The sequence below is a fragment of the Engystomops pustulosus genome, chromosome 8 (genome assembly GCF_040894005.1).
Source record: "Engystomops pustulosus chromosome 8, aEngPut4.maternal, whole genome shotgun sequence".
In the NCBI taxonomy this organism is placed as follows: domain Eukaryota; kingdom Metazoa; phylum Chordata; class Amphibia; order Anura; family Leptodactylidae; genus Engystomops; species Engystomops pustulosus.
The window spans coordinates 91,324,227-91,339,723 of NC_092418.1; the positions used below are offsets into that span (position 1 = coordinate 91,324,227).

Sequence of the window (15,497 nt, forward strand, 5' to 3'; positions counted from 1 at the left end):
AAAAAAAACAGTGTCTGTGTGTAGGAACCTTTCGTCTAATAAAACAGGGGTTCACTTACTTTTTGGCTGTGTAGTTTACACCATTTGTTAATAACTCAAGGTTCATTTTGTATTTAACCCCGTCTGGCTGGTTACCAAGGATACGACATTGTAAGAGAGCAATTTCCCTGCTAAAATATAAAATTTTCTAATTACGATGAAAGCCACACTACAATCACAAATATACTAAGACATAAATATCAATAATGCCTTATGATTACAATTATACATCTAGTGCACAGCTACCACTGCCGGGTGCTCCAGGAAAGCCGCGAATAAATCACTACTTTGTATGTTGCTGAATCAAAAATCAGCCGTCTGTACAGGACTGTTTCCATAGGATTTGTTAATTTTAATAATTCCCCATAATTGCTAATTCACCAAATTAAAAATCTCTAGCGGTGAGCGGTAAAAGTGCATTAATTAGCTGCAAATCTGAAATTTTCTCACATTTTACAGAAGGGGTTATATTGCAGAGCACCTGTCACCTGGACAGTGGTACCATGGGAGTTTTATGAAGTCCCTATGAACCCAAATATCATGATTTAAAAGGAAAACTACCATCAAAATCCATCATGATAAACCAGGGACACTTACTCATAGATCCAGGCACCGTGACTGTGGTAATCTTCTTATATTTATATTTCTTATATAAATCCATGGCTTTCTTCCTTCAAAAATCAGCTTTTAACATTATGCTAATGAGGGTCATTACCAGAGCCCCTCTGTGTTGTATCTTCACAGATTGTTATATTGTGCAGAAGCACTTCCCCCTTCCCACTGTGTGCCACAACTTCCTTTGTTACCTTGAGATTACAGCAGGCAGATGCTGTGGGAGCAGGAGGGGAGAGACAACATAACACCCTTTCAAGCTGCAGCATGGAGGGGCTCTGGTAACATCCCCAGACCCCTTAATTAGCATAATTTTACAAGTTGATTTTAGAAGGAAGGAGGCTGTGGATAACAAATTTAAGTTGATTACCACAGTCACGGTGCCTGGGTCGATGAGTAAGTGTTCCGTACCTGATTTTGATGGTAGTTTTCCTTTAAATAAAATGTATGCATAAAAATTGCATACATTAGCAACTCTAAAAAGAAAAATGTGCCTCAACAATTTGTAACCTTTTTGGATGTGGGGGAATGATGAATTTCTCCTGTAGTCATTCTATAGTGATTTTTTTTCTTGCAGCAAAGTGAGTCCAGAGGTTACATGTTGGTCAATGTAAAATGTCCCTGGTCGCAGGCACACCCATGCACCTCCGGTTCCCCCATTGCTGCCACCACAAGCTGACTTGCCCGTCTGCGCTCCAGTGTCACCTCCTGTGACACGTTTGGCACTGGCCGGCTGCTGATCTGATATATAGCCTGCCGGATCTTTGTGCCTCAAAACCTTAAAGAAAGTGGTCTTCTGCGATTCCTGTGTATTATTGGTTGTGACCTCCTGCTACGTTCTTGCTTGATTCCCTGCCGCCTGCCTTGACCTTATGCTCCGTCCCAGACTCCGATCCTGTGTCTCCCGTCCTGGCCTTCTGCCGACTCAGATTCTGCTTGCCGATTCAGCACCTCGACTTGGCAGCAAAGTCACGCCTGTGGAGCGTCCTGGCGGTATCCCACTGAAGCAAGTCCAACCCGCTTTGTGGCAGGCTCTGGTGAATACCGGGTACCACTTAGACTCCGGTCCCAGGTGTTGGCTTACGTCATCACTAATGGTGGTTCAGTGGGTCCACCACGACCAACCTGACACTAACAAAACTCAATTTTATGAATCACAAGACTGACCTTAAATAGTTTGATTTGATGATTTACAAAATGTTATGGGCTTTCTATAGTAGGCGGAGTTATCCCCAAGATGGCTGCCACTGGAAACTACACATCCCATGATCCTTTAGTTCTCAGTAACTCCTCCTCCCTCCTATGCCCTGCTCCCAGTGATAATGTAACAAACTTTCTTGCTCTGTTACCATAGTAATGATGTGTAACTACCATCACTGGACATCACCACAACACCGGCCATACAGGATGCACTGCAACCAACCGACTACAGCCAAACACAGTGGTGATCACATGACCTGCCAAACATTTTGGAGAGGAACGGCACTCCTTGATGACATCATGGAAAGCAGTGATCCTCCCCAAAATGCTACCAAGCATTGGGGAGCATCTGAAGTATAATCACCTGTAAACAGTGCCAGCACTAATCTCGGGTGTTATTGGGTGTGTGGTTCAGGTCAGGGTTTAGCAATCAAATCCGGACCCCAACAGATTTTCAAGTACTTTTATGGGTCCACTCATCAATAAATCATAAGTAAAAGATAGATTGGCCAGTAAGATTCAGCACCACTGAGTATTTTCTTGTTTTGTTTTAGTTAAAGGGAATGTAAGGAATGATAATCATTGGTCTATCCTGCCGGTAGCCCATTATTTACCAGTTAGATTTCTGGATGTGGTTGGTAAATTTCTATCGGTCTTTACTATAGGTACCACACAAAACACGAGACAGTCATTGAAGATCTCAAGTTAAAAACATTTTCCTTTAATAAAATGGCAGACTAGGTATTAACATAGAAGTGTCCTCTGCATGCAGTAGTCAGAGCTGGCCTCTGCGCACATACACAGCCCTAGTCAGAGCGCTATCCTGAGGGGTTAGGCTTTCAGTAAAAAGATTTGCATTAGTAAGGTAACAACTGGTAGTACATGGACCGGTGTGTCTGACCGGAAGGGGACACCAACCACAAGTCAGATCGAGACGGACAGTCATCACACAGAGAGGGTGACGGGAGGACACACGTGGAGGTACAAATAAAAAGGGACACTGCATTTGGTTGCAAGGAAGTTTATAAAACATTGTAGTCCACAGATCCTATCCACATACGTCGTCTTAAATTAGCTTTTCATCAGATACATGCTAGAGTGCTGGAGGGGTATATCCGGTCGCTGCGTCTCTCCCCGACGTCATACAGAGAAATCGGTTATCCGGGGATGCGGTTTGCCGCTTCCTCTTCCGCGTCGGCCCTGTTGGCATTGATTTCTGCCAACGTTCTTGCAAAACGGGTCCATTCGTCATTACGGGGAACGGCGATTTGCTGTGAAGGTAAAAATAGAATAAATCTGTTACATTAAGCAATACGGTGAACGGCAGCCGAGGCTTCTGTAGACCTGCAGTTACTAGGCCCGGCCTAGTACTTATCTTTGTGGTTCTAGTTTTTGTCCTTCCCACATTCACACCACTGAGTAGAACATACCTCTCCCACGTCGTAGATATAGATTTGTCCTTCAGAGTCTCCTACAGCGAGTTCTCTGCCGGAATGAGTCCATCTGACCCGATTGAGAGCTGGATTTCCCTCGACTGTAATGCTGGCTGTAGGAACCTGTTCACAAGACGAGAGCAAGACTTATAAATGATTGTAGATGCTTCATATAGCAACACTGATAGGTTACGGTCACACCTCAGATTCCCAAGGTGTCCCTACGATGGAGGGCTTGGACGTATCTCACTATTGGCTGCTGCTGATATTCAGGGTGTTTTCTCAATTATGTCAATGTCCTTATATGGACAATGACATCACTGGGGACGTCCCTGAACGTACACTCAGCGGAGGCCTGGGATAGATGCAATATAGTAGCATCCGTCCACCATTAGGCCTATGCTGAGCAGTATGGAAAAATGCATTTCCCACAGGATTTGATGTATATTGAGCAGACAGAAGTAAAAAGCATGCCCCCACCTACCAGTATATATCTATGGACACATTCAGTGTATACACCGGGAGTATTTCTGGGCTATACACTGAACGTAAACATGAAACCAGATGTAAATGAAGACTCAATCTGAACCACCAACACTTTCATATTCCTCCTTCTTTAGTCATGCAGGGAGTAGTAAAACAGATTGAGGATCCCTTCCTAGTAAGGAAATCCTTGTGAAAAGTAATAAATGGGAGAAGACCCCTTTAATTGTGGACTAATGTGACAGTATACTCCACATATATTACACATACACACATACAGACTGGAGATAAAAATTGTATGAGGACTGGATTTTTTTTAGAAGGATTGTTTTTGTTAGGGGTACACCATACCACAAGTGTTCTGCACTGGCACATTGTAACAGATCTTCAGAAATGACAAGTCCTCGGGTCCTACACAATGAGCTTGACCTTTAGGAAATTGTGTGTTCTCCAATTTTGATCTCCAGTGTGTGGTTGTGTGGGTGTTTGCTGCATTTTTGAGCATCAACCGTGGCATGGGCGCCTCCATCTTGCCTGTGTTGTCTCTCCCTATAATATTATCAGGGAGCAACAATTTGTCAGCCTAGAAGACCTGAGGACTTGTCATTTCTTAAGATCTGTTACAATGTGCCACTTGAGAATACTTGTGGCATGTACCCCTTACCAAAAAAAACCCCTTTTGATAAAAATTACGTTAATTTACAGTGTTCTCTAGGTGTGTGTGTGTGTGTGTGTGTGTGTGTGTGTGTGTGTGTGTGTGTGTGTGTGTGTGTGTGTGTATGTATGTATGTATGTATGTATGTATGTATGTATGTGTGTGTGTATATATGTGTGTATGCATATGTGTGTGTGTGTATATGCATATGTGAGTATGCATGTATGTATGCATGCATGCATGTATGTATGTATGCATATGTGTGTATGTATATATGTGTGCATGTGTGTGTATGTATATATGTGTGTATGCATGTATGCATGACAAATTCTGTCATCTCCCAGTCTAAATTAACACAACTAAAAAAAAAATTGGACAAATACTGTATTTTATCTATTATATCCGTAAAGCACAATTACCAAGTAATAAGTGTTAATGAGTCTTTAAGAGTCTCTTAGCAAACTGCTTGTTAACCACTCGAGGTGTGAAAATAAAAGCATGATCAGACCAATCTTCCCATGCAGAATTAAAGGGGATAATTATTTCATCTCTAGGCGTACAGAAGGCTGTTTTATCCTGATTCCTCCAAAGTAAAATCTTATTTAGGAAAAATATAAAAAATTTTTTTTACAATTTTGTCTCCGGTGTGTTGATATATTTTAATGAACAGATCGATGGCACTCAATTATCCTAAAAAAACGGAAAGGTACTGTTATTGTTATTAAAACCGAGTGCCTCACAGTAATTTCATACATGTTGCGTCCCCCATGCCGGACAGTAAAGGGAGGGGGTGATTTTTAGTGCATTAAATCCAGTAAACATATTAGATTTATTTTGACCCAACTAGAGATTTTAGCAGAACTGAACAAACATCTTATGTACATTGGGGGTGTGACCCGACCCCCTCGACAGCCAGGGTGGAAGAAAGCTTGGACATGCTGAACTTCCACATGCCTGATCTTTGTTGTAGCAAAGCGATAGAAATATCTACCAGGGAATTTTGCATGTGATTTATTTCCTAAATGCACATTCCCGGAACTAGAAAACAGAGGAAATGATACAGAAAGTATATTGGAAAATTATTCAAACTTTCCACTACACAAACAATATAAATTATTTGCTGGAAGGAGACAATCCCTTTAAATCACCATAAGAAAACTGCCATCCCCACTTCCAGTGTCCTCACACATTAAGCAGCCCGAGATCTCTTATCACATGCACACTAGGCTGATCCGAGTGTGCATGTAGAAGAAAAAAAACCACAGGTAGTCCTGAGAAGAGGTTCCCGTTTTTGGCGGGTCAGTGACCTCCCCAGTGGTAACTGGAGTAAGGACCACACATCATCACGGAGCCCATCACATCTACAAGGACAATATCATGGCATATTAATTCTACCCAAAAACTTAGACATGGCAGATCAGTATCTAATTTGATCTGGAAAACAAAGCCCATGCAGCGCCTGTAGGTACACGCTGATAGAACTGGGCCCGTCTCTGTGACCCGAGTGACTCCACTTACCTCTGTGTCATTGTTAAGGTTCCACAGATCCAGTCGCCCGACTCCATCCACACAAGCAAAGAGGGCAGGATGAGTGGGAGACCACATGACGTCATACACATAGTCAGAGTTGTCCTCGAAGGAATACAAGGGCTTGTTATTCTGGAAGAGACAAGTAGAGGTTTTGTGAATAAGGACGGAAATCACGAGGACATAACACGTCATGTTTTTACAATCCCTTCCTTTAGTGATCGGCCGTCAGTGCTACTTCCAGAATCTGGTGGCCGATATCCGGTTGTTCGAGAAGCACAACCTGTCACTTAAGAGGGTTACACACTTGTAGAACACTTTAACAAGGCAAGTATAAGCCCCTAATGGGGTCACTCACATTGTACTTGCCCTGATAAAGTTTGCCATTCGCAGCCAGTTGCAGTGGGTCACGTGACCCGCAACTTAAACCTTCCTGTGATGTCCCGTTTCCTGCTGTGCAAGCCGTCCCTGTGAAAAGTTATGATGGAGTAAAGACCTGCATGGCCTCCTCCATCCACCAGGAGCCGGCATGACATGGAATCTCACAGGAAGTCCAGAGTCCTGCTTTGTGGTGGTCACACGTGTACGGGAAACTATCAGGCCAAGTATAATATGGGCCAACCATTAAACACAGTCTCGGTGATAAGCATTTGAGCACTAGGAGTCCCACTAACCCCGTGTCCTTGTCTCACTTAGTAATTTACTCCTCCCCCTCACTTCGCTTTAGACTTCTATGTAATGACTCGGTCTTGCTAACGTAAGGAAAATCAGCAGAGGATTCAGAGCAAACTTCCAGGGACCTGAGAGTAGCAAAGTAAACAGAGAAATAAATACTTTCCTTTGATATATTACAGGGTTTTTAATTCACCCATACTAGCACCAAGGGGGGGGGGGGGGGATTAAGTCAGCCACGGACCCTGAGCTGCATGAATATTATGGCCCCTACAAGTCTGGTATTTGCTTCCTACATCTGGTACTAAACCAAACTTCTTGGCGTACGGAGGAAGGGTCCTTTCTGCTGCTTTCAATCTGGGGTTTGAGGACCTTTAGAGGACTTTCAAAGCTCCTGAATTGGCTCTTGCTTACATGTGTATGGAGAGGAGAAACAGATGGGTAAAGGCTCTTTTGAGTATAAAATTAGGTGGAAGGTTTGGGTGACCATTGGTCACCACCTCCAGCGCTTATATTATAATCCGCTACTGCTCGCGCCGAATGCCAAGTTACTGACTATTTCATTCTAGAAAAAAAAGGGGATGCCCTTTGAAGCTGTAAAGGAGGCCATATTGGATGTGACCGCTCTCTCATGTTGTATATGAGGTTTTTTTTTTTAAATGAGAAGTCAACGTGCATCTTCGTCGGCCACAAGTTTTTGTTTTTGGAGACCCAGGAGGACCCTGTAGCCATTTTGCCTGCAATTTAGATGGCTCATCAGACATAACATCATCATACGATACGGTAGACCCTGCATGGTGATTACATGATCGGGTAGAGATGATCCTTTTTTTTCTATATTACAAAAAGTGGTAAAAGCGCAGACACGACCATCATTGGAGGCGTTTTATTTTGGTCGTGTGCTAAACCTTATTTTGGCACACAAGGCGATATTTTCTAGGAGGATGATTATTGGTTTTCGTATCCGTGTAGCACAGGAATAGCGGTTTGAGTGCACTATGTGTATGTAGTATGCGGGTTTATTTTACTATCTAAAGCAGCGCTAATACATTTGAAGATTGCTACCTTCCAGCGGATTTCTGCCTAATTACCTCCTTCACAAAGTACAGATATTGCTACACTTACAAACAATTTATCGAAGGAATCGCCGCCATGAGTGACAGCTGAGCATCATGGAAGCAGCTTGCGGTATTATTCTGTCTAAAATGCACTTTTTTCCTTCCACCCCATAATGATTATGGATAAATATCTTTTATGCACACGCTAAACATTTTTGAATGTCAACTTTTCGGGAAAAAAATTATTTTCTCAACCGCTTGTCAGGAAAGCGAGAAGTACAATATAGGGGGGATTTAATAATCAGGCCCCGGCGAGGGAATATTCACAGAGACTCCGACGCCTGCAAATACAACAAGCAATTTTCAATTAACAACTCTTCCATTTACAAAACTATAATTAAGATCATTTGTATTAGCTTCGCACTTCAGACATTTTATTTATACGTTTGGCTTAACAACCTGAAAATCGCTTTCTTTCCCCGCCGAAGTCTTTTTGCCTCAGTAAATTGAATTATTTCATTTAAAGCCACCTACAGTATTCTTAATTAATGGATAAATGGGAACAGCAACCCCTAGTGTTCCCGACAATTCTGCATTAAGGCAAGAACATTTTTGTATTTGTGCTGAATAACTCAGCCTGCGATAAAGAAACTTGTTCTATCAAAGGAGCCGACGTGACTTTATTATACAGAAAAAAAAAAATCTACGATGTAGACGGAAATTTAAAAGAAAAATTACCAAGATGGAGTCTGTAACTATCTGGAACACGGAGTCATGCTGGAGAGAAGTCGCATTTAGAGGAGTTTCGGGCGAATCGGGCCAATTAGCAGCTCTTCTGAAATGTATTCAGAGAATTAGGCCTAATGCTCTGACCATGGTTTAAGGGAAATCTACCATCGAAAATCCATCATGATAAACCAGAGACGCTTACTCAAAGATGCAGGTGACGTGACATTGGTAATCTTATTACATTTGTCATCCAGGGCCTCCTTCCTCCTAAAACCAACTTTTAAAATAATGCTAATGAGCGTGAAGGGCTCCCCTGGGTGTTACCTGAGCTCTTGCAATTACAATGGGCAGGAGTCCTTCCCCCTCCCACTATGTGCTGAAACTTCCTTTGCTGCAGTGAGATTACATTACATAGAGGGATGAAGGGGAGAAGCTACAGCACAGAGGGACTCTAGCACCTCCACAAGGAGCCCGTCTGGCTTATTAACATAATTTTAAAAGTTGATTTTAGAAGGAAGGAGGCAAAGGAGAAGAAATATAAGAAGATTACGGCAGTCATGGTATCTGGATCTATTATCAAGTTTCCTTGGTTTATCATAATTGTGATGGTAGATTTACTATCATGAGCCAGCACTTGTCCTCATTTTCTTAAATGGCCCCATGCCCACAGTCTTAGATCTTAACTACCTTATAGAGCAGGTCCTATTCCCGCCTGCCAGTCTTATTCTATGGTCACTGTTATGCATTGCGGTTTTTGCATGCCGATGACAGACAGGCCGCAAACAAGGAACCACGTTCATGTGCATTCGGCCTCTTACAATGATACAGAGAGATCCATTAATAAGAGCCGATGTCAGGCAACACCACAAACAACAAATGTTCTTGCAGATGAAGTAGAAAAATTTGGCTTTTTATTAGTAACAATCACAAATTGGTTACATAGTTATCCTACGTTCGACGCGTTTCGACGTACAGCGTCTTAGTCATGATCTACCATTGCTTTAGTACATACACGTTTTTAAAGAACCGCCCATGACGTCACGGGGAGGAGCAGTGGCTGTGATGAAAGGTCACATGACCCAGTACTACTCGCAGCGATGCCACGGACGAGTTAATTAAAAACATTAACTTGTAATAATGTCTTTAATTACCAAACTCGTCATTGGCATAGCTGTCACTGCTTCTCCCCGCGACGTCATGTGTATGTATGTGTATGTAGTAAAGCAATGGTAGATCATGACTAAGACGCTATGCGTTGAAATGCGTTGATCATAGGAGAACTATGATTTGCGATTCTTACTAATAAAAAGCCCAATTTTTCCATTTCTATTGTTATAAATTCTCTGGCAGGTATAAATTCAACTATTTTTAAAGGAGATTCAGCATCGAAGAAATAGTAACTGCAAAACATGTCGCGATCTTGAGATCGTTATGTATTATATCGCATGGCTGTTATCAAAATATCCGCCTGAAGCCTCTACTTGATCAGTGTAAGCGTTGCTTATATTTATTTTTTTGCTAAAATAGGTCTAATACAGACTCTTTGCTCTATATTTCCTTATCTCTACTCTGAGTAACTGCTGTTTATCAGTAGTCTGCTAGAGCTCTTACTCAGAGCACAGGAGGTGGGATCTAGGGAATAGCGTGGGAAAATTTCCCTTTGCACTTGGAATGCTACAAACCCAAAATAACAATGAATTATTAAATAGTATATCTAAAAATGTAATGTTCCAATTACAATCCACAGGATAGGGGGTAACTTCCTAAAATCGGTGAGGGTCCGACTGCTGAAACTGATCATGAAAATGGGACCCCCCCCCCCAATAGGAGGATCCTGTTTTCAATAATGGGTGGAGCAACAGAGTAAATAATTCACCGGATTGCCTGGGTTCCCGTTCTCATGATCGGTGGAGTTCCCTCTCTCAATGAAGTTATATCCTTTGCTATGGATTGGAGATAACTTCCAAAGATGGGACAACCCCTTTTATATTTTACCTATTTTTTCAAATAAAAAAAAAAAAAGCCAAAAATTTACCTTGGTTGTCCAAAGTTTTACCGTCCAATCAAAAGACGAGGTGACAAAGAGGTGAGAGAAGTCCACAGCTCCCACCGCAGAGTGGCAGTGGATCCCGGTTATTGGTCCTTGATGTCCTTCAAACATTTCGCTGATACCGGCTTTGCTACAATAAAAACACAAAGCATAAAATATCAAAAACACTGCAAAACTAGCTGATCCTGAGCGACAGACCCCAAATTATCAAGTTTTGATGAATTATCCCATAATAAGACTAAACAGTAATGTGACTCTCCATTATGTGCAACACTGAAGACGACAAATCAACAACTGTGTTATATCCGATGTGTATCAGATGATCCTGGGGGGAGGGGAGATTTATCATCAAGTTTCTGATGTAAAACTGTTCTAGTGGCCCATGGAAACCAATCAGAGATCAGCTTTAATTTTATAAACCGCTGTGGGAAAAAGAAAGCTGAGCTCTAAGAGAAAGCTCTGTTCCAAGAGACTCATGATAAATCTCCCCCTGGGTGTGTATCTGACAGTACATTAGTGTTGCCACTTTAAATGTAAGAAGTGAAGGGGCGGATTCTTCAAAATGTTTATGTTCTCCTTTAGTAACAAAAAGGAACATAAGAAGACAAGACCCAGAATGGCAGATTCAGAGCTTCTACATAAATGGGGCACTTTCCATTAAATATTTAACCAGAAATGTCTTGCTGGTATATTCCCATCATGGAGACATTAGGGGAGCTTATTCCTTGACAGCTCTATGAATTGTATGATAGAATAAAAACTTCAATCCTTTGTTTTTTTTACCTTCCATGGCGGCACGCTGTGTAGACGGAACCTTCTTCACTTCCCACCACAAAGTTGTTGACATCTCCCACTGGGAAGGACATACAGGTGACAGCTACGGCCTTGGATTGCTTGTGAACGAGCTCCATGCTGTCCTGGAAAGAAAAAAACAGGGGGCAAAAATGTATTTTCAGGCCGCAAGTAATGTATTCTCCATATGCCACGTCATGGCGGCAGCCGACAAAGGCTTTCTGTAATATTTGTAGAGCCAAGCCTTGGGCTTAGAATATTATGTAAACTCGAGGGTGAAGCAAAAATTTTTCAGTGCAGGCAAAAATTATGCTTTTTACAATAATAATCACTTTAAAAGAAAAGCAAAAAACCCCAAACACTATATAATACATAACAGAATTAGGGCTCATTCGGCAGTGCTTTTTTGTGGTCTGTATGTTATCCTTTTCTTTTTTTGTCGGATGGCAAACTGACCCATTGATTGCCTCCCAAAATGGCAACCGAGTGCGGTATTATATTTGGTGGTCCATTAAAGCGGTCAACAGGTACATTCCTAATGATTAAGGTTACTAAAAGGGTAAAAAGATTAAAAAAAAAAGGCTTTACTTCCTAAAACGCTCTTCTCCTGACCATGGGTGGTGTGCGCTATTGTAACTAAGCTCCATTTATCTCTGTACACCTGAGCTGTAATACCAACACAAACCATAGTCAGGTGTGGTGCAATTTGGAAATTGGAAGAAAGCGGACATGTTTTTCACCCAATGGACAACCCCTATAAAGGGTTATATGATCATGTACGTTATTAAACACACAGTAAAGACAGATTGAGTGATTTTCGCTATGCATAGTCATGTCCATGAGACATTGCTGTATCAGTGGACGGTGGATATGTCAAGGAGGGTGCACGTGTGAACATCGCTCCATTCAAACTCCTCCTCCTCTATTCAGCCACAGAGTCTTCCGGATCCCTCACCTGGCCAGTGTGGATTTTATCTTTGAGCCCCTAGCGAACAGACATTTACGTCTTTTTCTGTAGATCGCACATTCTAAAAGAATCCATTTAATTACACGATGAGACCCCTAGCCATCTGTAAGGCTGCTAATGGGGGGTGAATGGAGTGGATAAAGAACCCCTATAACCTATACCAGGGGTCCCCAAACTTTTTACATAGCGGGCCGGTCACTGTCCCTCTCAGACCACTGGAGGGCCGGACTGAAGTTTAAAAATTAAAAAAAATATAAGAAAGCGGTGCATGCGACCGCATCCGTAATACACTGGGCCCCCTCAATTAAATTATTTAATATACTGCACCCCTTTGTGAACTATTTTATTTATTGGGTCAATTAATTATTAAATATGCTGCCCCCCATAATTAATTATTTCCTATGCTGCCCCTCATAATTATTAGGGGCAGCATAGTAAATAATTAATTATTAGGGGCAGCATAGTAAATTAATTAATTATGAGGGGCAGCATAGGAAATAATTAATTATGAGGGGCAGCATAGGAAATAGTTAATTATGAGGGTATGAGGGGCAGCATAGGAAATAGTTAATTATGAGGGGCAGCATAGGAAATAGTTAATTATGAGGGGCAGCATAGGAAATAGTTAATTATGAGGGGCAGCATAGGAAATAATTAATTATTCCCTATGCTGCCCCCTCATAATTAATTATTTCCTATCCTGCCCCTCATAATTATTCCCTATGCTCCCCCTCGATTATTATTTTCTATAATGGCCCCATAATCCATTATTTCATATATTAGGGCAGCCACGTTTCTATTGCTGTTTAAAATAATAAAATAAAAACCCTGTACTTGCCTCTGGCTCCCGCGTCTTCTTTCTTCTGGCTGCTGCCGGACAGGAAGGGGTGCGCGGCCGCGTGATGACGTAATCACGCGGCCGCGCATCCAGGTTCAAGGAGCGATGTGCGCCGGGGTTGTCTTCCGGCCACATCGCTCCACCTGCAATAATAGTGCTCGAGCACATCGAGCACTATTCAGTGACGGGCAGGAGCTTCCTGTCCGGACGGACGGAGGCCCCTGCCCGACTGCCGAAGGCCGTGGCCCAATCATAGGCCACGGCCTAATCATTGACTATTGAAGCGTCAGCCGTAGTTTGGGGACCCCTGACCTATATCCTTCCACAGGGGCAGCTGGGAATTAGCTTTTTATATTTTATTTACTAAATAGATAAATACTCTTATTTTAAAAGTTTAGAAAAAGAACAAGTTTCACAATAGTTTCAATTAGTACAAGAAGAAAAACTGTAGCGTTCCGTGCGCTCCGATACGTCCTCTCGTTTTGTGTGTGTGTGTGGGGTCACAACTTTCTACATAGGGCCCCACTTCACTATATACATATTTGTATACTCATACATGCAAGTGGCTGCTACCGCTGTCGTTACGCCCCTGGTGGGAACTGTCCCCCATGTGGTTATTCAGAATTCAATCAGACCCATCTTTTTATGATCTTGTTCACATGACAGCCACAAAAAAACCAGGAGAATATTCTGCGGTTCATGTCAGATCATTCTGTGCAGTGAATCCCAGGATATCTGATAGTCTTTGTATATTTAATAAAGTAATTTACCACCACAGAGACACAGATACGTGTAATGGGAAACCGGAGAATACTACTGTCCCTAATAAAATAAACCACCATTTACTGTAATCAAATGGTTCCTGTAATATTACAGGATTAGATGCAGATGTTATGTAAGAGCTCCTCAAAAGCGAGGGAAGTGCCTATAGAGTGGTCTCATGAAATAAACCCCTGTCCACACACCCTATGGAGGAGGAGCCCCGATTAGTGCGTTACAATTTTATTTTATGCACATTGATTCTAGCTGTTGACTTACCTGCGGCTGAGATAACATATCGAGACTCCAGGAACAGATCTTGCCGTCTGTTGATATGCTGATCAGATTGTGGGCGTTCTGTGTGCCAACCACATTCACACAGTAGACCGGGTGCTAAAAGATGAAGGACATTTTTTTTTAAACAACAGGTTATACGTTAGCTGAGTCAGTAACTTAAAGGAATTTGAAGACCAGGATGAAGGAATTTAAACCAAGAACCCTGACATACAGATGTGTGACCACTCTGGCAGGATCTGCTCTTATTTTAGCATCTTATGCCCTGGTTTTTAGAAAAAAAAAAATGCTTTTAAAATTATGCAAACAAATGGAACCTGGAGCCCCTCAGACTCATTTGCATAATTCTTAAAGCCTTCTTTTCTTAAAAACAAGAGCATAGGAAGCTAAAAGAAGAGCGGATCCTGCCAAAGGGGGCACACACCATCATGTAAGTGTGCTTAGTTTACAAGCCTTCATCCTGGTGCTAGATGTATGAGAAGGAGAGAGCCCCAAATGGAAGATTTTATTGGGATTGAACTTTAAATATTTCAGTCTCATCCTTAGGACAGACTAAGGGGGCACAGATTTGTCAAATTATTATTTGTGCAATTATGTTATTATTCAACCTTTCTGCAGACACATAAATCAGGTACATATATTGTAACCACATATACAGCATCTTTTCTAGTTAGATGGGTCTTATGGGGCGTTCTCTTAACTCATTAGTCTCATCTCTTGTACTTTTATGAGCCAGATATTGAGCTCTATATCAGGGGTTGTAGATTTAACTTCTACTAGAATGAAATTCTATGCCCTCCAAGCTCTTTCCAGAAAAATTTGTGTAAGCATTTGCAAATTTTTGGCTTGAGAAATGTAATGTTGTGGATAGAGATTAGTGGACTCAATGTTTTTGTTCGGGTTTAGCCAGACATATTGGTGGATTGGTGGCCGAACAGCCAATCCGGCAAATTGACGCCTCTAGCTACTAGACACGCCTGGCCAATCATAGCCACAGCTATTGGCATCAATTTGTAGGATTGGCTGTGAGGCACGTGTCGAACCAAACCCAGAAGCCAAATGGTAACATCAGGTCCGCCCATCTCTACTTCTGGACATGATAAATTCCCCCCATAAGAGATGGGTGCAGCGCAATGTTTTCTCCCTTACTGTGTGAGCAGCAGCGGATAGTGGAGTCCTCTGCACTGGTGTCCTCTTGTTACTTCGATTGTCCCATAAGACAATTTGGCCTGAATACGTCCCGCCGACTACCAGGTTTGGATGGAATTTTGCAAAAGCAGCAGACATGACAGCGGACTAAAGAAAAAAAAAAATAATGTGTTAATGTAAGATGATGTAAAAATAAAACAGCGTAGCAAAATCTCTGCATTTACAATATACTTTTCTTAA

General features: G+C 42.0%; 1 protein-coding gene across 8 annotated transcripts in view; it reads right to left on the reverse strand.

Moving 5' to 3' along the window:
• Positions 1 to 2,542: 2,542 nt before the first annotated feature.
• DYNC1I2 (dynein cytoplasmic 1 intermediate chain 2) overlaps positions 2,543 to 15,497 on the reverse strand; it is an 83,707-nt gene continuing 70,752 nt past the window's right edge. For all 8 annotated transcript variants that reach the window (XM_072121737.1, XM_072121744.1, XM_072121742.1 and 5 more), the window contains 7 exons: positions 15,258 to 15,404; positions 14,094 to 14,207; positions 11,242 to 11,375; positions 10,444 to 10,588; positions 5,941 to 6,081; positions 3,282 to 3,407; positions 2,543 to 3,122 (listed from right to left, as the gene is read on the reverse strand). In XM_072121737.1, coding sequence (XP_071977838.1) covers positions 3,009 to 3,122; positions 3,282 to 3,407; positions 5,941 to 6,081; positions 10,444 to 10,588; positions 11,242 to 11,375; positions 14,094 to 14,207; positions 15,258 to 15,404 — 921 coding nt within the window. In that variant the 3' untranslated portion in view covers positions 2,543 to 3,008. The remainder of the gene's footprint in view (positions 3,123 to 3,281; positions 3,408 to 5,940; positions 6,082 to 10,443; positions 10,589 to 11,241; positions 11,376 to 14,093; positions 14,208 to 15,257; positions 15,405 to 15,497) is intronic.